Genomic DNA, 25877 nt, shown 5'->3' on the forward strand with positions numbered 1-25877 from the left:
AACATAAGAAATTCTATCTAAAAACATTCATTGTTTTTATTTAGAAAAAATTTTATTAATTTAAAATTTTGCTATATAGTGTGTATTGCTATTTAATGATAACTCAATTTTAAAATTGAGTTATTATTTTTTTTTATAAGGCTACCTACCATGTTTTGATGAAAATATATTAGAGCGAAAGCTTTTTTGAGAAATCCTTTTTATAGTATCAAAACTAACCTACAGATGGCGACATCATAAAATACAAAATTTTATGATAAAACTTTATGAGCATATTTTCAAATTTTGAACACGAAAAAAAAAATTGTAAATTATTTACATCACAACATAAAATAATTGCTTAGGAGAATACATTACTCATTTCTAAGTAAATAAAGTTTCGAATTGAGATAAAGTTTCAAGCAATAAATAAATAAATAAGAAAAAATATTTAAAAATAAATAAGTTAAAAAGACAAATAAATAAATAAACAAAACAAATAAAAATCCGCAGGATAAGATAAAAGCATAAATATATTAATAATGGGGAAGTAGTATGTTAACTTTGTCTAATTTATTGATGCATTTAAGCGCTTAAACTTGAATTTTATTTTCCTATTTTTGATATTTTAATATTAATGATGATATTTTTAAGGCTTAATTGGACACGCAGTTTGACTTTATTGTCTCTTTCAGTAATGCTGTTTTTTTTAACAGTCATCTATTTTTCCCTTAAAAAAAAAAAAAAAGAGTGTGAGAGAGAAAAAATTACATAGTTCAACTCTCGTTTCTTTAAAACTTAACTTTTATGTTTCTTTTTAACTGATGAAATTATATTTAGAGTGGGTATTTATGTGAAGTTTATCACATAGCTCTTTTTTCTTTCGTCAATGTTTCATTATTGTTTTATAAAGAACAAAAACAGTTATCTATTTTTTTCTTAAGAAAATAGAGAGAGTGAGAGAGAATTAATTATATAGTTTAACTTTCATTTCTTTAAAATTTATTAACTTATGAAATTATATTTAGTGTAGGGATTAATATGGATTTTGTCTACATTGCTCTTTTCTATCTTTATGTTTTTAAAAGAATAAAATTGCAGTACTTTTTCTATTTTTATTGATTTAAAGCTATTTAATGGATTCAGTAGTAGGAGTAGTTTGTTTACATAGCCTTTGTTGGTGATAAAGCTACTGACTTTCACTTTCTCTCTCGAATAAAAAATTTAAATAACACCAATCACGGAAGAATTATGTTATTTTAAACCAAATTTAAAAAATTGCCTTTTTCCGAAATATGTTTTGCTTTACATTATTCATCCCGCAGTGGACTGATCTTAAAGACACGGCTCCCAGTAGAGCACCGAAGTCAAACATCACTGGTTGCGGTTAGTAATCGGGTGCTGACCACTTCGATCAGCCTGAGTAGGAACCGTGGGTGCGCTGTATCGATCCTCGTTAATCAGTTCTTCAGTAAAGTACTCGGCTTCGCACGCAGGTCGTCGGACTACCAATGTAGTTTTTATGTAGTTTTCAAAAACGTTACTGAATATTTCGGGAACCTCTTTTTGTAATATTCAGAAACATTTCGCAGTACCTTTTGAATATTTTGAATCATTTCTTGCAGTTTCGGATTTTTTTTCCTCGTTTTTTAATGTTTTTAAGCGTTTTTCTACATTTCGCAGTACTTTTTAAATATTATTAATAGTTTCTTGAAAGTTTCGGATTTTTTTAAAAAATTTCATTTTTTTTAAAATATTTTGAAGCGTTTCCTGTACTGCCGTGCAAGTAAAAAATCAACGTAAGCGACAAAAAATTCAAAATTGAGATTTTTATATATTTGGCATTTTTGTATGGTAAGCAACATATCGCAAAATTTGTTTTAAAAAAATATATCATGTTTTATCCGAAAATTTTTTTAAAAAATAAATCCTTTTTTGTTATAAAATTTAAAAAAAAAAATGAACCTTGTTTTATTAGAAATTTTTTCAAAAAGATAAATCTTGTTTTATTAGTTTTTTGAAATTCCATTTTAGCGTTTATTTCATTTGTAATGGAAGAAAAATAAATGCCTTGCCAATTTCTCCGGAATCAACCGTGAAGCATTTATGTTGTTGTTTTTGAACTGCACAGCAATATAAGCGTTTCTTAATATTTTAGAAACCTCTTGTGGGGCTAAGCTACCAACAGTGTCAACTATCATCTATCAAAAAGTACCTCTAGGTAGAACTGAGTTAACATGTCTTATATACAAGTAAATTGAAATTTTATAGTAGTAGTGGTAGCTACGATGAAACTCTGAAAATGAATCGGCGTTAATGCGATTTAGTTTCCTACTTTTAAAAAATAAATGAAATGTTTCTCAATTGATTGGAAATATGATATTAAATAAAGTTTTCTGAGATTTTCGGAAACATTCTTGTCAGTTAAAGTTAGTTTCTGAAATATTTATAGCGTAGATCTAGAACGTTGAAAAACCGACTTCAATTTTTTCCATACATTTTAGGTAAAAATTAGTTATTTCACTGCTTTTTACTGATAATTATTTTTTATGATTTCGAAGTCAATTAAAACAACGTTTTACTTTCATTTTCTTTTCAATCTGAATGTTTTAACAAGAAAAAGAAGAAAATATAAGAAGAAGAAAAGATAAAGCTAAAAAACTTTAAAGAAGAAAATATAAAGCTAAAAAACTTTAAAGAAGAAAATATAAAGCTAAAAAATTTTAGAGAAGAAAATATAAAGCTAAAAAACTTTAAAGAAGAAAATATAAAGCTAAAAAACTTCGAACGAAGAATAATTCGTGTGGTTCAGTCGAGACAGCAGTACCGATGTTGTAAACAAGCATGAATTGGAAGCTAGTTAATTAATTCATTTTAAATTTTTTCTTAATAAATAAATAAATAAATGACTAAAAGTAAAATTAGGAAAACCGCTGATAATAACATTGAAAAAAAATCAGGCAATTTATTTTAGAGCATTAGATTTTAATGTACCTCATTAACCTATGCCTAGCAACAACAAAAGCTTTATATTTAAATATAATTATATTAGTCCGATAATAAATGCAACACTGATTTGACATTTACGACAAAATTATGCTAATAAAAATCACGTTCAATACAATGAGAAATAGATGAATTTAGGGCAGATAAAAGTTTGTTTAAAATCATTAATATAAACTAAGAGTCATTTATTCCTGCTATATGTGCGAGTTTAAAGGTCATACATTATTATCAAATGTTGTTTTAATAAATAAGTAAATGATATAATTTTTAAACTAATGATGAAAACATACTATTCATTTTATTTCAAAGGATTTCATTATATTACCATATTAACCTTAACAACAAACGCTATATATTTAAATATATTCTTTTCATGAGAAAAAAAAGCAAATAATAGCGAATTTGCATTTATGCAAATTCTGAGAACCTGTAATACAATGATAAATAATTGAATTTAAAGCTATGATTTAAGATTTTATGTATGTATTTTGAAAACTTTAATATAAACAATCTAAATTTTCCTTAAGCAATATCTGAATATTCTAGTCATGCACGATAATAATAGCTGTGAACTTTTTACCATAAACTAGTTATATTTTAGCCAAGTTTATGATTTTAGCCATCTTTTATTTATAATATGTTAAACTAGATACTACAGTAAACTTCTTTCAAAAAAGGTTAAAAAAAAATGATATTGCGTTTACTTTGTTCATTAGTCATATGGTTTATTAGGAATACGAGTTTCACACGAAGGTCGCGAAATAAAAAAAAACTTAATCCGATACAGAACTATAAAAATGTTAATGATATCTATTTATCGTGTTCGAAGTGTAAGGTTCTTTTCTTTTGCCTCGCCTTATAAGTTCTTGATACGTAGTATCTGTTCTTAAATGTTTTTGTAACTGTTCTTCCGGGTTAAGTGATTAGCTTTTAAAAGTGAGAAAGTTTCAATGTTTGTAACGAGTTCAGTGCACTTAAAATGAAAATCAAGTTAATGAGTTCAGCGTTGATTTGACAAGAATTCTCATTTTTACAAAGTATGAACTTTCTCTGAAAAGGTATCTTCGCTGTTAATGATTTCGGAACACCAATGAGCGGAAAAAGCGTTGGAGCGTGAATCAATTACTGTGATTTCTAGCTTATTGTAATTTAACATTCAGAACGCAAAAAAAAGCATAAAAAAGAAGATATAATAGATTCTAAACACATTTAGGTGTATATTTTGTGATGTTTTGGTTCATTTAGTAGCATAAAATACTTTTGATTACTTCTGTAGAGTTTAGGATATGATTATTTACTGATTAACCTCAGTAAAAAACATGTGCAAAATAATTTATGTTAGAACAATTAAATGTTCGGCAAATAAAGAGAATGCTTGCTATTGTCCCCTTTCATGAAAGGTGATGGAATTCATTTAACTTTTTCATTTAAAATTAATATTGATTTGAGACTTTTATTAAACTTAAATTCCATTTGAAATCACGTGTCTATCATTAAATCAGTAATTTAATTTTTATAATAAAATACTTTTGATTACTTCTGTAGAGCTTAGGATATGATTATTTATTGATTAACCTCAGTAAAAAACATGAGCAAAATAATTTATGTTAGAACAATTAAATGTTCGGCAGATAAAGAGAATGCTTGTTATTGTCCCCTTTCATGATAGGTGATGGAATTCATTTAACTTTTTCATTTAAAACTAATATTGATTTGAGACTTTTATTAAACTTAAATTCCATTTGAAATCACGTGTCTATCATTAAATCAATAATTTAATTTTAAATTAATATTATTCTGCGGTTAGTTTGGAATGTACATAAGATTTGTAATTGATTTTCATTATTCCTGACACCTTGCTCAACAATATTTCCATCATTCAATCTCGTATATTCCATGCTGATTCATTTTATTTCGAAGTAACATAGTTTTGTGGTTGGTTTGGAATATACATAAGATTTGTAACTGATTTTCATTATCCATGACACCAGTCTTCACGATATTTCCATCATTCAATCTTGCATATTCCAAGTTGATTTTTATTTCAAAGTAATATTGTTCTGTTGTTGGCTTGGAATATACATAAGATTTGTAACTGATTTTCATTATACATGACACCAGGCTTCACAATATTTCCATCATTCAATCTTGTTTATTCCAAGTTGATTTTTACTTCAAAGTAACATTGTTCTGTGGTTGGCTTGGAATATACTTAAGATTTGTAACTGATTTTCATTATCCATGACACCAGTCTTCACGATATTTCCATCATTCAATCTTGTTTATTCCAAGTTGATTTTTATTTAAAAGTAACATTGTTCTGTGGTTGACATGGAATATACATAAGATTTGTAGCTGATTTTCATTATCCATGACACCAGTCTTCACAATATTTCCATCATTCAATCTTGTTTATTCCAAGTTGATTTCTATTTCAAAGTAACATTGTTCTGTGGTTGGCTTGGAATAAGCATAAGATTTGTAACTGATTTTCATTATTCCTGACACTTTGCTCCACAATATTTCCATCATTCAATCTCGAATATTCCATGCTGATTCATTTTATTTCAAAGTAACATTGTTTTGTGGTTGGCTTGGAATAAGCATAAGATTTGCAACTGATTTTCATTATCCATGACACCAGGCTTCACAATATTTCCATCATTCAATCTCGTATATTCCAAGTTGATGCATTTCATTTCAAAGTAACATTATTTTAATTTTAAATTGGATATATAAAATTTGTAACTTATTTCCATTATCCGTGATATTTTCATCATTCAATCTATTGCATCCCAAGTTAACGTATTTTATTTTCAAAATAAAATTATTCTGTGGTTGGCTTGGATTATACATAAGATTTGTTAATGATTTCCATAATCCGTGACACCTTTGTCGACAATACTTTGATCATTCAATCTCGTACATTCCAAGTTGACGCATTTTATTTTAAAGTAGCATTGTTCTGAGGTTATCTTGGGATATAGAAGATTTGTAAATGATTTCCGCATGGGAAATATTTTTCTTTCATCCAATCCTGTGTATCCCAATTTAACGTATTTTAATTTCAAAGTAAAATCCTTCTTTGGTTGGCTTGGAATATACATAAAATAAGCAAATGATTTCCATTACTTGTGCACCTTAATCCATGATATTTCCAATGAATACATGATTTTTATGCCATACTCTAAGCTATCATGAAAAAATTACCAAAAATTAAGAACTGTCATTCATTTTACAATTCATTTGGTAATTTTAACCTTTAGATGTGTATGGTTTTTGCAGTAAGGATTAGATTTACAACTAGAATGCATTTACTGATAGTATTGCATTTATCATTAAATTTTTATTATTTATATTGGTAATTGAATGTTGCAATTGTGGAATGAAAAATTAGAAATTTTGGAATGAAAGAATGGTTGAGCTTATCTATTTGCCAACGTTGTGTTATTTTCTTCAACTTTGATTTATTGCGAAAATTTTTTTGTTGATTTGAACATGTTCAGATGTATTATTTTTTTAAATTTAGTATTTTGTGTTTTGTAGTTGAAATTGGGAAACACAGTTTCATTCACGAGATTGCTTAAGAGTAAGAATAAATAAGTTTTTGGCCGTGGATTTTGGTTAGTGTTATCGTGATAAACTTTTCCCTGGATGAACCATAAAATTCATAAATTTTATGTGTATAATTTTTAAAAAAAATATTAAGCAGAAATTTGGTTCAATTTGATTTACATAGATTAAAATTGTTCAAAATTCTCTAAAACGCAATAACTTTAAATTATAGTTTTTCCAATCAATTAAAATTTGGTATTTCGCGTCTGTAGCAGAGCAGCAAATATTGCACTGAGAACCAACTTTTGCTTCTTTAACAACTTAAGTCGACAAGGGGGCATCGAATACATTTTTTAAACTTTTTAACCTCTATTCTTGAAAAAATAACATCGGTCATATCAAAATTTAGACCGATTTTCAAGACTTTCAACGTCTCTTGTCACCTTAACATTAAAAGAAGAAAATCTTCTTCGTAGTTTAAATATAGTTTGTATTTTAAAACGGCACACTTGCTCCTGGCGAACATTATTCGGCAGACTGCGATTAAATTACCACGATTTTATCAGGAAATGTTTTACTGCATGATTGAAGTAGGAGGGATGGGCACAAGGGTTGCTTTTAGTCCAGAACTTTAGCCTTTATCAAAGGGGATAAGATGTTAGCAGCGCAGTCCACCATGTTTTAGAAAATTATTAGCGCAATCCGCTATCACCGCCGTCCGTGACGCCCCACGGTGTCCCTGGATATATGTTTGAGTTGTTCTCTTTTTTGTGGCATCGATATTAGACTATAAAAGGGCTTATAGGCTAAATTTTTTAATGAACATGCAAGCTTGCATATGTATATGTAACAATAAAAAAATAAATATAAATAAACATGAATGAAGAAATATATATATAAATAAGTGTAAGTAAATAAATATATATAAATGAACATAAATAAATAAATAAATATAAATACATATATGTACTTCAAGGTCGAGAGGAGGTAATCGAACTCGCTACCTCTACGCTTTATTTTAGGATGTTGGGACAGCGTAACAGTTAAGCTACTGATTTAGTTAAGCCTATTCCAGGAATTTGTATATTTACAAATACATATATTTTATAGTCTTAAAGGTTAGTAAATGTCAGCTTATAACTTACATAGAAATAAAATAATGAACGAAAAACAAAGTTAACAAGTGTTAACTTAATAAAAAAAGGTTAGCAAACTAAACATTTGCGTGCCAGCTCAAATTATTCTAGTACTGTTAAATTACCACTTTTTTTATTAAAATCATTAATTTTACCACATTTATTACCAAACAACATGGTAATAAAATCATATTTAATAGTTAATTTTTCCAATGGTCAATGACTATTGGTAATACCAAAGAGCTTTGGTAAAAAATACTTCAGGTTTTGTGTTCCTATAGAGTCAGAAACATTGTACATTTTACCATATTCTGGTAATTTTGACCATACTTTTTTCTCCGTGTATAACAAATAAATATAATACAAACAATAAGTACTTATTTGAAAAATTAAGTTACGTATCTGATGCAATTACTATTATCATTATATTGATCTATTATCATAATTTGTTTGTAGGAACTATTGTTACGTTACATTTACATACAAATGTATAATGTCAGTGCAAAATGTAATACATGCGTACAATGAAATTTATTTTGTAATTACAAACTTTCACTGTATTCTGTAATTTCAAAATCACATATTTTGTAACACTAATTTTATTATTTTTTTGAAGTCAAAAAACGGAACAAAACTGCGCAACAAAAATGATTCATTTTTGTCATACATTTGAAATCTTAAATGTCACGTAGAGAAAAAAAGCAAATTCATTTAGAACTATGTAATTCTTTGTTTGACAAGGAGCTGTTTTAGAAATTTGTTATAATTCAACAAATTTTTACTCTAATTTCAGGATGTTTTAAAATGGATTCAAGAAAAAAATAAATTGGAAGCACTTGTTAGTCATTATAAAACAAAAGTAAGTATTGTAATTAGAACTTATAATGTATTTTCCTATAAGTATAAGTGAATTGTGGGGCAAAATAAAAATTTTAGTGCAATAGCATGACATTTTTACAATAAATAGCGTTTTAGTAACTGTGAAATTAATTGTTTAGATGCAAAAAATTGAAATTTGATATAAGCGTAACATATGCTGATAATTTTTTACTGAAAGAATTAACTGGAAAATTAATTTGCAACAATTTGTGTTTTAAAATGTAAATTAAACAAAATGCTTGGTACATTGTTATCAGGATTTTTGAAGATTTTGATTTATTTTTAAAATTTTGGAAACTGAGGGAAGACATTTCTTAAAACATTATGATTCTATGTAAAATCTTAATTATCAGGTGATACTATTCTGCTTTATTGTTTTTATGTGATTGAAACCGGTTTGTACTTATTTAGGTTAGTGTATCAATTGGTTAAATTAGACGATATATAATATAATTTAGACGATATATTTTATAAATATGGAATATTTATTATAGCAGGCATTAGATTAGTATATTATGATAATTAGATCAAATTATTAGACGCACTGTAGTTTTTTTAATAATTTCATGATTTGCACGAGTTTATATGCAATACTTTTATATTTAAACATTCATGTAATGTGTTTTTATTCAAGAAATTTTTTATACACTTATATACTTCCTATTTGTATTTATTTTTACCGTATTGCATTACAATGTTAACCAATTGATACAAGAACGAACACAAATGCAAACCGGTTTCACCCGTGTAAAAACAATACAGCTGTATAGTATCACCTGGTAATTATAATTTTACATAGAATCTTATAGTGCTTCTAATAATATGGTCAAACACTGCATGTTGGAATATTTTTAAAAAAGTACTAAACTACATAGGTTGTATTTAAACTGGAATAAAATAAAATATATATACGAAGCACTTTTAATTTCATTTTGATAAAAAATATTCATTCACTTACTTTACAACAAAAATAGTAATCATTGTCTTCCTAATTTTATATGCAAATATTTTTTCATTATAAAATAAATATAACTCTTTTTTAAAACAGAATAAATTATAGTTAGACGAGAATGTGCCAAGAATTCAATTATAGAAAATATTAATTATATAGCAATTTTATTTATAAAATTCAAATGGCATTGTCTCTTTTTTATTTTCCAGGCACATCATCTACAAAGACAATTAGAAGAAACAAACGAAAGATTCGAATTACTTGAGTTTTGTTTTCTAGAATTAGAGAATCAGGCTAAGGTAAATTATAAAAATGTTGAGAAATATTTCTCATTGAAAGTTGCTTTTGAAATCAATGCATCAGGTCTTTTAGCATTCCATTTAGAAATATGAACTTTAACTTTATAATTAGCTATTGTTTTGAGGATTTAGTTTTTAATTCGATTTATTGTTCAAAACACATATTTAGAGATTTTTAGATTAATCTATTGTTATAAAAACTGCTTATTGCTTTCTGTAGTTATTTATTTTTTTTTTGTAAAAAAAAGTAGTTCATAGTTTTCTTTATCGATCTAACTCTGGTGATTTTTTAGTGAACCAATTACTTAAAAAATAGACAATTATTAGTGATAATTATTTAAAAAATAGACAAGTATTTAAATAAATATACAATTAAAAATAGACGTTTATCAGTGCATGTGAATGCCAACATTTGTAAAATATTTCGAACTTATAACAGTTAATATGTGAATGTTAACATTGTCCTCATTCTAAGGATTTTGGCTTTTCCTAGTAACATTTACATGACATTCATTATGGGAAGAATAATATTCTTGTTATTTATCAAAATTATTAAAAATTAGTTATATCGTTTGCATAATCTAACTATTATCGTTTGCGATATAACTATGATCGTTTGCGTTATCGTATTCAAAAACTTATTTTAATCGTTTTCGAAAACTACTTATAATTTTTGCTTTCAAAAGCTTATTTTTGTCGGTTTGTTTTTAGCGAAAGTAATAATTTTTGTATTATATTTCGTTAAATTTATTAAAACATAATTAATTAATTAAAGTTGAAGGAAGTACAATAAAGTTTTGTGTCAAATGCTTTCTTCATACCGAAAACAAACCAGCAAAAAAATAAATCCATTTAGTATGTCTTATCAAAAATGTGAATCAAGGTTCTATTTGAAATCTTTTTTTTTCTTCTGTATTCAAGCGAATTAAAATCATTCTGTGTGGGGAGGGTGGTTGGCAGAGAATCTACCTAAACTACTATATTTACACGTTATCTTGCCGTCGACTTTAAAAATAGTTTGAAAGATATGAGGCTGTGTCTTTTTTCCTCAGCAACCTTTCCCCACAGTTAGAACCGCAAAACTTTCATTTTGTTCTCATCGTTGCAAAACAAGATTACTATGAACATTTACAACTGAAGTAAGGGTTTATTTTGTTTATGCTTCTTGGTAGTATATTTGTTATACCTATTTTTGGTTACCCTATCAAAATATAAAGTTTTTTTTGCTGTTGTTTTTGTAATAATGTCTAGACATTCATGTAAACAAATATAAGTTTACTTCATACCGATTGTACTATATTAATTATAATAAATAATGAGTAATAGTTTTTATTATTAAACACCAACTTGTATTTTATTACATATTCAGTTAGTAGTTATTATTTTAGTGTTTTTATTAGTTTTAGTTAATATTAGGTCCGAATAATACAAGTTAATCTGATCTTATTGCTATTAAAATTAAAATTTTATTTATTAACAATGACATCTAGTGCTTTCAGTAAAATGTTATTGAATTTTTATAGAACTTCATACCGATTGTACTTTATTAATTATAATAAATAATGAGAAATAGTTTTTATTATTAATTGCACCAACTTGTATTTTATAACATGTTCAGTTAGTAGTTATTATTTTAGTGTTTTTATTAGTTTTAGTTAATATTAAGTCCGAATAATACAAGTTAATTTGATTTTATTGCTATCAAAATTTAATTTATTAACAATGACATCTAGTGCTTTCTGTAAAATGTTACTGAATTTTTGTGTGTCATATTTTTTATCGCGCAGATATCATACTGTGATTAATCCACACATCAATGGTGTTTATTAAAATCATTTTTAGTATGAGTTTTTTTTTTGCATAGTTAAAAATTCAGCTAATTCAACTAAAAATAACTAGTTGAATTCAATCAATTATCAATTAATAAAATATAATATACTAATAGTTAAATTTATTTAAAAGGCAATCAAATTATTTGTAATCAAGTCTAAAATTAATTGAATATTTTCATTAGCCTAAATTAATTAATTAAATTTAATTTTTATAAAAAATTTAATAATATAAGTGAATAAGTGAATAAAGATTAATAATAACTTAACTATAAATTAAAATGTTCCTTTAGGTCCTTTTTAGATATAGTTTCTAATGTTTATATTTTGTACCTGTTATAAGCGAGTATTTTAAAATTATGATAAATACCTAATAACAATAATGTTATAACAATTAGTAACTAGTTGTTTCTGTTAAAATTTATTTTTTTATAAAAACTTTCAGCAAATAATGATATCTCTTTCTTGGACCTTTGTTTAGATTCATTTTGGAGTTAAGTATTTACACAGTTTAAGTATTTTGTTAGTATGGTCAAAAATGTCTCTCTCTCTATGTTAAAAAATTTGAAAATGTTAAACTCTATGTTAAAAAATTTAAAAGAGCAATTATCAAAATAACTATATTGTGATCATAGATATTATTATTATCGTAGATATTCTTATCATAGATATTATTGTCATAGATATTCTGTGTATCATAAAAATACATAGATTATCATTGTTATTATCATAGATATTCTGTGTATTATAAATATACATAGATTATCATTGTTATTATCATAGATATTCTGTGTATCATAGATATACATAGGTTATCATTGTTATTATCATAGATATTCTGTGTATCATAGATATACATAGATTATTTTCATTATCATAGATATTCTGAGAATTTTTTCGTTTGAGTTTTATTCTAATTAATATCACTCAAATTACATTGTGTTTAGTCATAATTGCCGAAATTGTCTATACTTTTTTTGTCTATACTTTCCTCATCTAGTAATTTAATCAAATAATTCATATAATACTTATTAAATAAGACCTAGGAACTCTTGCGCACATTTTCCGGTAAGTAATAAAAGTTTATGAACGAGTCAAAACTCTTTATATGCACAGGATAGTTGTTATTCTGGGTGAGTCAATTTAGCATTTTAATTTTAATTAATATCATTGCTTATGTACTCAACTTTATTATGAGCAGTATTTCCCTTTCCCCATGTAGTCGATGCTTAAATAAGTAAGTTTAACATAGGTAAGCCTAAAAATATTTGTTATATTCTGCGTTAAAATATTCTAAGAGTAAAATAATTTGAAATATATTCATATGAAACCATTAATGCTGAATTGTTTTAAATGCAATATATACACAGTATGAATAGCCATTTATGTATACATTTGTAATATGTACACTGTATGAAAAAATATTGATTAGAAATGATATATTCTAATCTAATTAGAAATCATACATTCTGAAATCGATTATTAGTTAATATACCAATTTTATTTCATTCGTTTGGGAATATTATGTTTATGGCGATTGTAGATTATGAATACTCTGTGGGCAAGTAAATTTTAGAACTTCTTCTTATCTCAAATTGTCTTAATATGCTAAAAATAAAATCAAAACGCTCTAATAACTTTTGATCTACAGATCGGATTATCCCATATGTGTGAGATTAATGATTTTATTTAACTGTTTATAGATGACTTAAATCATTAAATTAGTTAATTAAACCAATAGATTTTAATTTTAATGGTTTGGGATTCAATTTTAATAGTTCGAGAGGTTAAACTTACATAGAGAATTACCGCACTGTATGATAATGATATCTTTGGTTAAAAGGCATTATTCTGTTTAAAAACCAAATATGCGGTCATTCGTTTGGTAATTTTTCCAATCATGTGGTAACGATTTAATGGAAATTCGGATTTTCAAAATTATTTGTCTTATTACAATACATTTAGTAAAAAATACAAAATTGAAACGTAACTTTAACTGAATAAATGGTTTTTATGCAACTGATCTAAGGTATCATTGTAAAATCTTTATCATAGTACTTCGGTAAAAATTTCCGTAAAGATTTCCGATGTTCCCATAGAGCCAAAAGCACAGTAAATTTTACCATATTATGCTACTTTTGGTCATACATCTTTCACATTGTATTAATGAACTTCTACTGTTCTAAATTTTTCAACATATTTAAAAGGGGTAAATTTTTGACTTGAGAAATGCCAAAGGCACTGAATAATTCAGGCGCATTTCGAAAAAGTTTATGTTTATTATAGTTCTACGAATAACATTATTTTTTTTTGTCATGTGTAGTTAGTGTATATAAATGTGAAGACACAACTCAGAATTCATTAATAACACAATTTGTATACAATATATTTTTTTTGAAATTTTCTTATGACCGTCGTGAACAGCAGACCCAATTTTAGGTTTACGACTATTAATAGTAAACTCCGTTGTTTTGTAATTTTAAACCCAATCCAGAACACAAGAGAACTCCTGGATCAAGTATTGGGAAAAATTTGCCTTCGAGGAGGACTTTTTAATGGAACTAACCAGCATTTGCTTTACGTGGAGAGAAAGACCACGAGAAACTGCCATGGTTAGTCTGACGCAAGGGTACTCTAACCCATGATCAGTCTACCACTGAGGATATTTCACATCAGCACTGTGGTCGGTGAGAGCCGGATACAGAATTCGCATCGACCAGCCATCGCTGGGATTCGAACCCGGTTTACCTCTTTGGAGGACGAACGCTCTATCTCCCGAGTAATCGCGACTCTGTATACAATATATTTTATTTTATTTTAAAACCGTCGTTGAACAATTGACCCAATTTTATGGGTTTACGACTACTAATGTTCAACTCCGCAGCTCTGTAATTTTGAACCCAATCCAGAAGACAAGGGAACTCCTGGATCAAGTATTGGGAGAAATTTGCCTTCGTGGATGTCTTCTTGATGGAAATAACCCGCATTTTGCGTTACATGGAGAGGAAAACCACGAGAACCTCCGATGGTTAGTCTGACGACAAGGGGACTCTAACCCATGATCCGTCTACCACTGAGAATATTTAACGTCAGCACTGTGGTCGGTGCAAGCCGGAGGCGGAATTCGTATCGNCTTTCGGGGAACACTTTTCGATGGAAATAGCCCGCATTTGCGTTACATGGAGAGGAAGACCACGAGAGCCTCCGATGGTTAGTCTGACGGGAAGGGGACTCTAACCCATGATCCGTCTACCACTGAGGATATTTCACGTCAGCACTGTGGTCGGTGCAAGCCGGAGGCGGAATTCGTATCGACTGAGATTCGAACCCGGATCGCCTCATTGGAAGGCGAACGCTATATCCCCTGAGCCATCACGGCTCGTATACAATATATTTCAGTTTTTGTCCCTTCAGCTCTTTATATCATCAGTTTGTCGATATTAACCATCGAACCGTGGTGGCTCAGGGGATAGAGCGTTTCGCCTACTAATGAGGTGAACAGGATTCGAGTCCCCTATGCGAATCCCGCACCCTACTCGCACCGACCACAGTGTTGACGTAAAATATCCTCAGTGGTAGATGGATCATGGGTTAGAATCTCCCTGCCGTCAGGGTAACCGTGGAAGGTTTCCGTGGTTTTCTAGACCATGTAACGCAAATGAGGGTAATAAAATAAAAGTCATTCACAAAGGTGAATTTCTCCCAATACTTGAACCAGATGTTCATTTGTTTTCTGGATTGGGTTCAAATTTGCAAGGTTACGAAGTTGAAGGGAGCTACGGAGTAATTGTAAACCCAAAATCTGATCGGCTGTGCAACGACTGCTATGAAATTAGATATTAGAGATCAATGAAAATAAAGCAGCATATTATGTTGTCATAATAAAAGCATAAACACTCAATATATTTTAGTCTCATTTAAAGAAATGCGTCTATCCATATAAAATGTAATTGGTATTCATGTATTGGAATTTTCTAAAAAAAATTTTTAAAATTTTATTTTGACTTACTTTTTATTTATTTTTTTTTTGAAATTTTTTTATTTATTGTAGTATCAGACACTTAGGCAACTTCATTAATATATTTAAATAAACAAATTATTAAATTTAGATTCAATTGAATATTTTTCTGCTTTTGCAATTGGCTCATGTCTGATATGGCCTCTGTCTATACCAGCTATATGCTAAGTATGACTAAAGAATATTGTTTTCGAAAATTTCATAGATTTTACCGAACATTAGAAATGCTTAAAATAAAAACAGAGCCAATCATGTATAGATCAGTAAACCTTTATTTATTGGTAATTTAAAAAAAAAAGATAAATAAATATTTTTGTTCCCTTATATAATTTTTAAACGCTGTTATATATAACGTTTTTTAAACTTGTACTTTTCAACAAAAAGTAGGCGATAAGTGTCCTTTAAAAAAACTCCAGCTAGGGGAGAGAAACTGATTACAGATTTGAAATCAGCGATACGAAAGTATCTAAGATCTGTTAAAAATCTCCTACAACAGAGAACAAAACAAAATTTTTTTATCCCCAGGATTATTAATAAAGAATACTGAAAAAAGTACATCTTGCGTTGTTTTCACCTATCATTTGGAAACATTTTGTTATTAATTATTTACTATTCATAGAAACAAAATGTTAAAAATATCTTCGATTTTATTAGAAATATTATTCTTGGTAAATAATGAATCTAATATAAGGCTTGAATTCTGAAATGTTGACCTTGTTATTTGGCAGAAACTCAAATTATGATGGAGTTATCAGTGTTGAATGAACCTTGAAGTTTAATTTTTGAGTTGGAAGTAAACCAAGTAATCAACCCTAAATAATAAAGCATTAAAAGTTATTCCTTTAGAAGTCTTTTTAAATTTTTATCTTGCATATAATTTTTTACTCTTCAAAATGTTTTAGGAATAAAACTCTATCAGTTTTATTCTTTTGCAAAATCAGATTCAAAGTTTTTTCTTTGTTTTTGTTAATTGATTTTTGGTTTAGTATACCCGGAGAAAAAAACTCTGGTAGAATTACCGTGCAGTATAATTTTAATTTTGGTAATGAGAACCGAAATATAGGTTATTTATACGATTAATTTGATAATTTTTCCGTTCATATGGTAATGGTTTACCAGAAATACTGGTTTTGAAAATTATAGTTCTTGTTATCACACACTTAGTAAGAAATGCAAAACTGATAACTAAATGTATGCCATATTCTAAGTGTACCATACTGATACTTTAGATGGCATGAAAATTCATTATTCGGTTAAATTTACTTTTTAGTTATGTATTTTTACTATATGTGTGGTAACACGAGCTAAAATTTAAAAAAATATTATTTATTAAATATTGTAATTAATTTAACAATAACCAAATACTTTTTTAACTATAAGATTTAAAATATATTACATAAAGTTAATACATTACATTATATTAACTTACTTAAATTGTATGACGAATATAACTCTTTAATGATATCCATTTTAAAAATTGACCTAAAACAAAAATTTTAGCTACTCAACTAACACATCTAAAAAGAAACGTGAGCCGTAAAAAAAATCTGGTAAAATTACCGCTCATTATGGCAATGGCATTCCTGGTAAAAAAAACAACATAATTCTAGCAATAAACCAAAATATACGGCATTTAAACCATTAATTTAGCAATTTTAACGTTCATATAGTAAAAATTTACCGAGAATTCCGGTTTTTAAAATTATAGTTCTTATTTTAAACAATTAGAGAAAAGTACAAAACTGAAAAGTAAATTTAAACGAATAAGTGGATTCCATGCTATGATCTAAGGTATCATGATAAAATTACTAAATTTGAGCACATTTTATAAAACAATATTTTATTGTTAATTTTACCAAAATCATTACCAAGGTGCGTCGTTAAAATATCCGAGTTTTTTGGTGTTCCCATATAGCCAGAAACTTAGTAAATTTTACCATATTCTATTAGTTTTGATCATGCTTTTTTTTTCTCCCTGCGTTTTTGCAGGTAATAAATATAACAACTCTCAATATTTGTTTTTAATCATTATTTAAATACAGAGTTAATTAAAATGAAGAACTATTTCGCTTATAAAAATAATTTTACGAAACGGATAGCAAAAGATTATACTTAAAAAAGAATGTTTTTATCGAGGAAGTTTTTACAAAACACTGAAAAAAAGTATTTACATAAAAAAAAATTCAACCTCACCCGAAGAGGTCAAATAGATAGGACTTCAAACAGAAAATTGATATACTATACAAGACATTATAGTTTATCTTAAAAAGAAATAATAAAATTAGGCTGATGATCACTATCACTTTCTGGAAATCGAATCGTAGAAACTATTTTTTTTTCGGTTGCGTGCATCTGAACTATTTCGGTAAAATAGATAAGTAGGTTGATATGCAATGAATAACGCTTACATAAAGGAAAAGATTTTTCTATGGAAATTTAATTTTTGTTTTCTTTTTCCGTAATGTTACTCGACTGTGAATAAAAAAGGATAATGAAATAAAATGGAAATAAGAAAGCGATAAAAAGTATATTGATACGAAATTTGCTATCATTATTCCGAGGAGAAAAATAATACAAACATGACAGCAATTTTTTAATAATTAAATTTAATAATAATAAATTTAAATTAGTAATTAATAAAAAAATTATTTAAATTAATATTTAATAATAAATAATTAATAGTAATTAATTAATAATAATTAATTAATAACAATTAATTAATAATAATTAATTAATAATAATTAATTAAAAATTATTTAAATTAAAATTTAATAATCAATAATAATAAATTTAATAATTAATTTTTAATAATAAATAATTAATTTAAAGAAACTGAAGCGATAACATATTACCTGATCAAAAACTTCTTACGTTTCAAAAATATCTAAGTAAAAAAAAAATTTTTTTGACATGTTTTAAGCGCTTCAAAAATAGGCACCCATTTTCAAGACTTGAAATAAAAACGTTAAATTGCCAACAAAATGGAAAAATAAAAGTGAAAAACAAAACTAGAAAAAACATAGTACATCGAGACAGAAAAAAGGATGAAAAACAAACCATTCCACGTGCTACCCACCCGCTGCATTTTACCCTGATTTGCCCCTCTCGGCCACTGTGGTTTTTCTTGATTTGTTTCCCTTGATTGGATCCCCAGACATAAAAAGCTAATTTCAATGGCATGGTGAACATGTTAAAAACGAAAGACCATTAATTTTTTTGAATATATGTTATGTTCTAAATTTATTTATTATTTTGAATGAAGAATAAAAATTCATATCATTTTATCAATATTAATCTTAAAATTAGGTTTTATGCCAGACAGTTGAGTTCACACGTCTAGAGCGCCATCTAGTAGTCTAGTTCTTCATTTGATTTTTGTGTATGCATAAGCGGAAAATGAGATGAAATATGGTTTCCGTTAAAATATAAACGGAAAAGGATGGAAACAGGAGATGAGGATGGTAAAATATAGAGAAAAATATTTATTCAACGTTGAATTTAGTTATTTTTATTCGATGCGATATACCAATGCAATTTTTCATCAATGCATAACCTTTTAATTATTCATTCATTGCATTGTTATTAGAAAAAAACATGGTTTTGAGTTTTCATAAAAAAAAAAAACGGAAATATTAAATAAATAATTGGTTATTAAATTGATGTAAATTTAATTGAATCATTGACATCTTTGGGAGCCACTGCTTTAGAGTATGGCATTTAATTTACTTTTCAGTTCTGCATTTTTTTACTAAATGTGTGGTAATAAAAACTATTATCTTGAAAACCAGAATTTTTGATAAACCATTGCCATATAAAAAGAAAAATTAACAAATGCATTGTTTAAATACGGTATATTTTTGGCTTTATTATCCATAATTATGATAAATAAATGCCATACATGATAATTATGATAAATAAAAATCATACCTACGCACATATGAATATCATTACCCTACCGTAAGGTAATTTTACCAGAATTTTTTCTCCTTGTGTATTTAATTACTACTCTGTGAGAAATTTCTCTGTAAAAATGGTTAAATAGCAATTTATTTAATTGCCATTTTACCATATTCAACTCAAAACAGTGAAATAACCATAAAAGCACGATATTTAAACTGTTAATTTTGAGAAGAAACGTTTATTGATCGTTCTTATCAGATAGGGTTTAGCAACTAGAATTCAATACGTGCCAACTAGGCCCTCCTTGGAAACCATTTTGTTCCGTGCAGTTGGGTAGAAACTGAAGTTGCGAGGGCTATTCCGTCAACCTCATGCCCGGCTGAACGGGGGTTCGCATCCCGTTGTTGATAACACAACTTCTCTTCAATTCCTTCATTTCATGAAAATTTTTTGCGTCCTGCACTCTTCAATTGGTGACACTAGACTATAAGAATACGAAACTATCATTTTTGCATAAAGATGCAGCACCCACAGAGCTCTTATGTCCGTTTAAGTTTTAATTTTATAGTTTAGAAACTATGTTAGTTGTAAATGGTTACAAAACCATGTAGTTTTGTATTATTTACTAACGTATTTTTAACTGCGCCAGCAGTAAACGGTTTCAATACCGTAATGGTAAGGAAATGTTCCTAAACTTAAACACTATGGTTAATTATATGGACAGACTACTGTCGGTTATTTTACCGTAATTTCAAAATGATGATTTTAACAATGTAAGTGTTAATGTTAGCAAATAAAATAGATATATCAGGATAAAATTTGTGTAATAAATCACAGCCATGTTATGAACAATCTAAAAGATATCCTTATCCGTTTCTTATAAAATTATAAATATAAAGTTTTTCTACAATTTAATATCACATGAAGACAGTTTAAAACAAAGAATTGCTTCAGACTTGAGAAAAAGTGGTAAAGTAGAGAAGAATAAAGTAGAATCATTACAGTTGAAGGAAATTAGCCAAGTTCGTAACCTTCATTTGAATGATGATCTTCTTAAAATAATTGTAGCTGTACCTTACAACCTAGGACATACATCAAATTGAATTGAAAAGAATTAACGTTCGTTATCTTTTCTTTCTAAAGAGAACCATCTCGAAGCTGATGGAAGGAGATATGAAAATTAGTTTAAGCCAAAAATGTAAAAGATGGTTTTATGAAGTATTGGTTTTTTTAGTTTTATTTAATTACAGTTTTATGAGTGTGTGTCTTTACATCAAGTGATTGCAAAAGTTCTTCGGTGACCCGAATTGTCTAAGAAAATTGGACGTTTTTATATGAGTCTAGGAGAAATTGCCAAAAAATGTGGTCAACAAATAACCGCACAGCTATTTTGAGTAATTCATTTAAGGGTGTTCTTTGAAGGCTCGTTTGTCAAAGGAAATTATGTTTATTAGGAAGTAATTTGCAATTTTTTTATTACTAGTATGAGTTTATAACAGTTATTCATAACTGTTAGCTTAATTTTAGTCTACCTCTTGCCAGTGCTATCATAAAATATGCAAGAATAAAGAATTATTTATCAATTTTAAGGCTTTTTTTTCGAAAGAATCGTCGCTATATGAAATGATGCGTTTTTGCATATGATGCGTTTTGCTGCATTACCTGGGCTCATAAAAATTTGCAAAAACGGAGAATAAGGCAGTGATTTTGATAATTTTCATCTAGGTGGAAAAATGTCGCCAAATAGGCGATTTTAAAAAATGTTTAATAACTTTTAAAATATTCAAGTTATTTATCTGTTCTAAAGCCCAGATAATTCTTCATGGCAAGATTATATATATAGTTTAAAATCATCACATTGCTTCAGATGTAACACACTTAAACTATGCTTTTCAATTTTCCTTGGCGCAAAGCTTCGAAAAATAGTGATTTCCATCTATGTAGAAAAATCTCGCTAAATTGGCGAGTTTTAAAAATAAGAGTAATTTCTTTCCTTTAATATTATAAATGTTTTCAATCTTGAAGTCCAGTCAATTCTTCTCAGTATAATAGTGTATATATTTGTGGTTTAAAATTATACCTTTGTTTTGAGTTTTTGGCAACAAAATTGTGGCCCTTTTATTTTCTTTGCTGTTAGGTCTTTAAAAAATTCTTATAAATTGTTGCTGAAACTCACGCAAAACCTACACGTTTAGTTTATTGGAACGCCCACCTTTTTTTTAAATCATTTATCGGCTAAGGAAGTTCGGGGAAGACATTTGATTTTTTTTTAAAGTAGCGTATATTTTTGAAATTATATGAGGTATTATACCATGTGAAAGATATACAGAAAAAGATCACAAACCTCCTACAGGACATTTAAAAAACCAGAATCATTCGAAACATTTAGAAAACTGATTTCATGAACTGAATACTATGTTCAATATAATTTTATTTTTAAAAAATGAATTCTTTAATTGCTTATAATAAATTTCATATTCGACATTTTTCCCATTATTTTTTCTATAACTATGATTTATTTTTCATTTTTTATTAAGACTTTTAGAATAATTGCGAAACAGAATAAAAATTTTTTTGAATGAAGTAATTTAATTAAAATATTTGTTTTATTTTATTTCCAATGCTGTATTAATATTTCGTCAATTCAGACTTTTTCGAGACAAATATGTTAGCCCCTCTTTCTGGGTCACCATATTAGGTGGGCCAACGTTGCTTCCACAGTAAGGACAAATAGTACAGATAATGAAAGAACACCCATGCCTTTCCCGAGATTCGAACCCAAAACCTTTCTGATGCAGGGCCAGTTCTCTGACCGTTACACATTCGGTCATACAAGTCCTGTTTCATGAATAAAAATTGAAATATTTATACACCAAATTTCATGCAGTGATCTTGAATAAATTTTTTTACTTTTCTACTTTACAATGCAAAATTGTATTCTTTAAAATAACGTAAAAATTGTATAGCTTAAAATTTAAAAATTTTATGTCTATTTAAATTATTTCGTCTATTTATTCAAAATTTTTCGACCGAAATAATAAAAACATAATAAATATTTACTGAAAGTTATTTTTTGCTTGTAATTATCCTTGGAGAAACGAATTCTATGATTGCCGAGAAAATGTTTTTTAATTCGCTTAAAAACTTTGAGGTGAGGTGAAATACTCAAAAAGTAAAATTAACATTAAGGGATTCAATCTATGGGCAGCTTTTCTGACCAAACTATTCGTACCATATTTCCTAGATTGCCGATATCCCCTATAGCAGGGGTGACGAACCTTTATGTACCAACGTGCCATTTTTTCTAAAACATTTTTTAATGAGGTCATAGACGTGCCGACAAATAGTTTTGACTTCGTGATTATTGCGTAAATAATAATACTAAATAGTATCGACTCAAAACTCTTTATTTACTATGAAGAAAAAATACATTTTGCAATGTCTCAATTATACGCTTAATTCAACTTTAAGTAACATCAGTGTGACTTCTGCTGTTGCAGATTCGATGACAAATAACTTATATTAGGTTGTAAGATGTTAGTTTAAGCAGGACCATTAATTTTTTTCTTTTTTTGCTCCTTATTTATTGTTAGCTTGTTTTGTATGGTTATTAATTGTTTTTTTAACTAGCTTATATTAGGTTGTAAGATGGTAGTTTAAGCAGGACTATTATTATTTTTTTTTTTGCTCGTTATTTATTGTTAGCTCGTTTTTTGTGGTTATTAATTGTTTTTTTTATTTTTTTTTGTGAACTTTATTTTAATTGTTAATATGCTTCATAGTGAAATTTGTGATCGGTGGCGTGCCCAGAATATTGTGTAGCGTGCCATTTATGGCACGCGTGCCATTGGTTCACCAATACCTACCCTATAGTTTCAAAGGCGGATCCAGCGGAGAGTCATAGGGGTCATGACCCCCCCCCCCAAAATTGAAAAAAAAATAAAAATAATAATTTTTTAATAGTTTACAAAATAAATAAAATATTTTAAAAATTATTTAAGGGGGCATATACACCTACGTAGGTCGGAAAAATCGATTTTTTTCCATCTAATTATGTTCTTTACTGTTTCAAGAATCATAATCCAAAAGATTAAAACGAAATTCGTCATAGTTTCATTGTAAACATTAATAATGTTGAAGCGCGCCGAGCGCTCCAAGTGCGCTTCAACAGGTTTAACCAAAGATTGTATAAAGGTGAAGATGGGAAACTTGCGAAATTCGTAACTAAAGTCTGGCGCCATGCTTGAATTATTAATACTTGAATTATTTATGTAATGTTCTATTGTTCATTATGAAATAAATAAATGAGAAGACTAGCATTAAAAACCCCAGTTTTTTTTCAAAGAAAATATTGAACAAAAATTTTTTTTTATAAAAAAAATTTATTGTGTGTGAGGGGATCTGAGTCTATGACCCCCCCCCCTCAGGAAANCCCCCCCCCAGGAAAAATGTCTATATCCGCCTCTGTATTGTTTTACGGGTTAAAAATCCGAATCCACTGAGAAACAAGTATATTTATTCATAACAAGTACGTTTTTATTATTTCGTAACTTAAAATATAGTCTGCACTAATTAATTAGCCAACTTGAGGTCATGCCATCGAATCATTAAGCTTTAGTCCTAGAACCGAAATCTTTGATCATTAGATAAAAAGTTATTCATGGTAGTAAGTACTTTTTTTGCGCAATGCACACTTTTGTGCAATATTTCTTACTATAAAATACCAGATAAAATAAAATATCAGATACAATGAAACTTTATTATTTTAATAATCATATTTATTGTGTTGTCTTTGAACTCATCAGGTTGCCATACTGTACATTAAATTCAAATCATTAGATAAAAATTGTGCATTATGTTTCGATTATTTAATTTGCAGACTAAAACATAAGAATAAATATAACACAAAGTACATATTTATGTATTAATGCATTTTATGCGTTAATTTAATAATAAAATATTTAATAAGATTCAATATTGAGTACGAAATTTGAAATGAAGCGTAGTTAAAGTAAATTAAATAACAAGCGTGAAATTCGCATAAGAAAGATAACCACTTTTGCATTCATGTAAGATATGAGGTCAGACAATTGATTCTAATAGTTAAATTAAGTCTGTTCTTCCTAAAATAGAACGTGTGGGTGTTAGTAAAGAGTTGCGTTTCACACTTTCGCGTGAAAAGTAATTAAAGACATAGTGAATATTCATTGACAAATTTCAAAAGTTGGTTTATTGTTTTTAATATATTCATCGTAACTCTTAATATTTATTAAAGGTAATTGCATATTTTTAATTATTTTTTTTAAATTTTTATAGTCGTATAAATGACTCGATTCAAATTTATTCGCATATTGAATTACTGAATTTTGTATTTTATCTGATTCTTTTTAGTAATGTTACTGTTTTTTTAATTAATTACTGTTTTTATAATGCAGGTATGCGGGAATGAAAACCATGTTGACAAAGCTGTAAATACTGAAAATTGGGATAAAAAAAGATGGGAAAGAAGCATCCCCTATCCTTTTACATATGCAATCAAGAATACCATAAATGTAAGTGTTTCTTTCACATTTTAAATATTTTTTTAAGATTTTTTTAAGTATCATATTTTCATATGATTACTTACTTTTTTTAAATTATAAACTGTTAATGATAAGCTTCTAGTTTTATTAAAAAACAATTATTTGTATGCCTAATTGTAATGTCTGAAACTGTCTTTGGCTGTGTTACATATTTCTTAAACTCTTTATCATACACACGCCATTAATTAAATTAATTTAAGCATACGGGTCTGTGGGTTCAAAGTTTTTAATGAATACTTCTAGTATAGAATTCTTATAGAATTACCGTACAATATGGTAATGACATTTCTGGTAAATAAAATATGTATTTGATTAATATATACGTTATTTAAACCATTCATTTGGTAACGGTTTAACGGAAATTCTGGTTTTCAATATTATAGTTCTTATTACCACATATTGAGAAAAAGAATACAAAACTGAAACTTAAATTTAACCGAATAATTGGTTTTTATGCCATGCTCTAAAGTATCACGATAAAATTACCACATTTACCAAATTTTGTCATATATTATAAAATCATAGTTTTTGATATTTTACTAAAATTATTACCAAAGGATTACCATGTTATATTTTAACAAGCCTGAAAACTTTGTGTTATATGCGCCAAAGTTTTTTCTGGTTACTTGTCATGAACTTTTAGCTATGCTTCAAAGCTAAAGATGATAATTTTGAAAACAAGTTATATTCTACCTCTTCATGTTGATTTTAAAATTTGTGTTTGATATTTTAACAAGCCTTA

General features: G+C 27.5%; 1 protein-coding gene across 5 annotated transcripts in view; it reads left to right on the forward strand.

The window, feature by feature from the left end:
- The window catches only part of LOC107440918 (uncharacterized), a 153114-nt gene that overhangs the window by 77250 nt on the left and 49987 nt on the right, over nt 1–25877 (forward strand). For 2 of the 5 annotated variants that reach the window (XM_043041013.2, XM_043041014.2), the window contains exons 4-6: nt 8470–8535; nt 9717–9806; nt 24989–25105. In XM_043041013.2, the coding sequence (XP_042896947.1) occupies nt 8470–8535; nt 9717–9806; nt 24989–25105 (273 nt within the window). Of the gene's footprint in view, nt 1–8469; nt 8536–9716; nt 9807–10806; nt 10946–24745; nt 24829–24988; nt 25106–25877 lie in introns of those variants that run through there. The other 3 variants (XM_043041016.2, XM_071188024.1, XM_043041017.2) reach the window with 2 other exon arrangements.

This window comes from Parasteatoda tepidariorum, chromosome X2, assembly GCF_043381705.1.
Source record: "Parasteatoda tepidariorum isolate YZ-2023 chromosome X2, CAS_Ptep_4.0, whole genome shotgun sequence".
Lineage (NCBI taxonomy): Eukaryota > Metazoa > Arthropoda > Arachnida > Araneae > Theridiidae > Parasteatoda > Parasteatoda tepidariorum.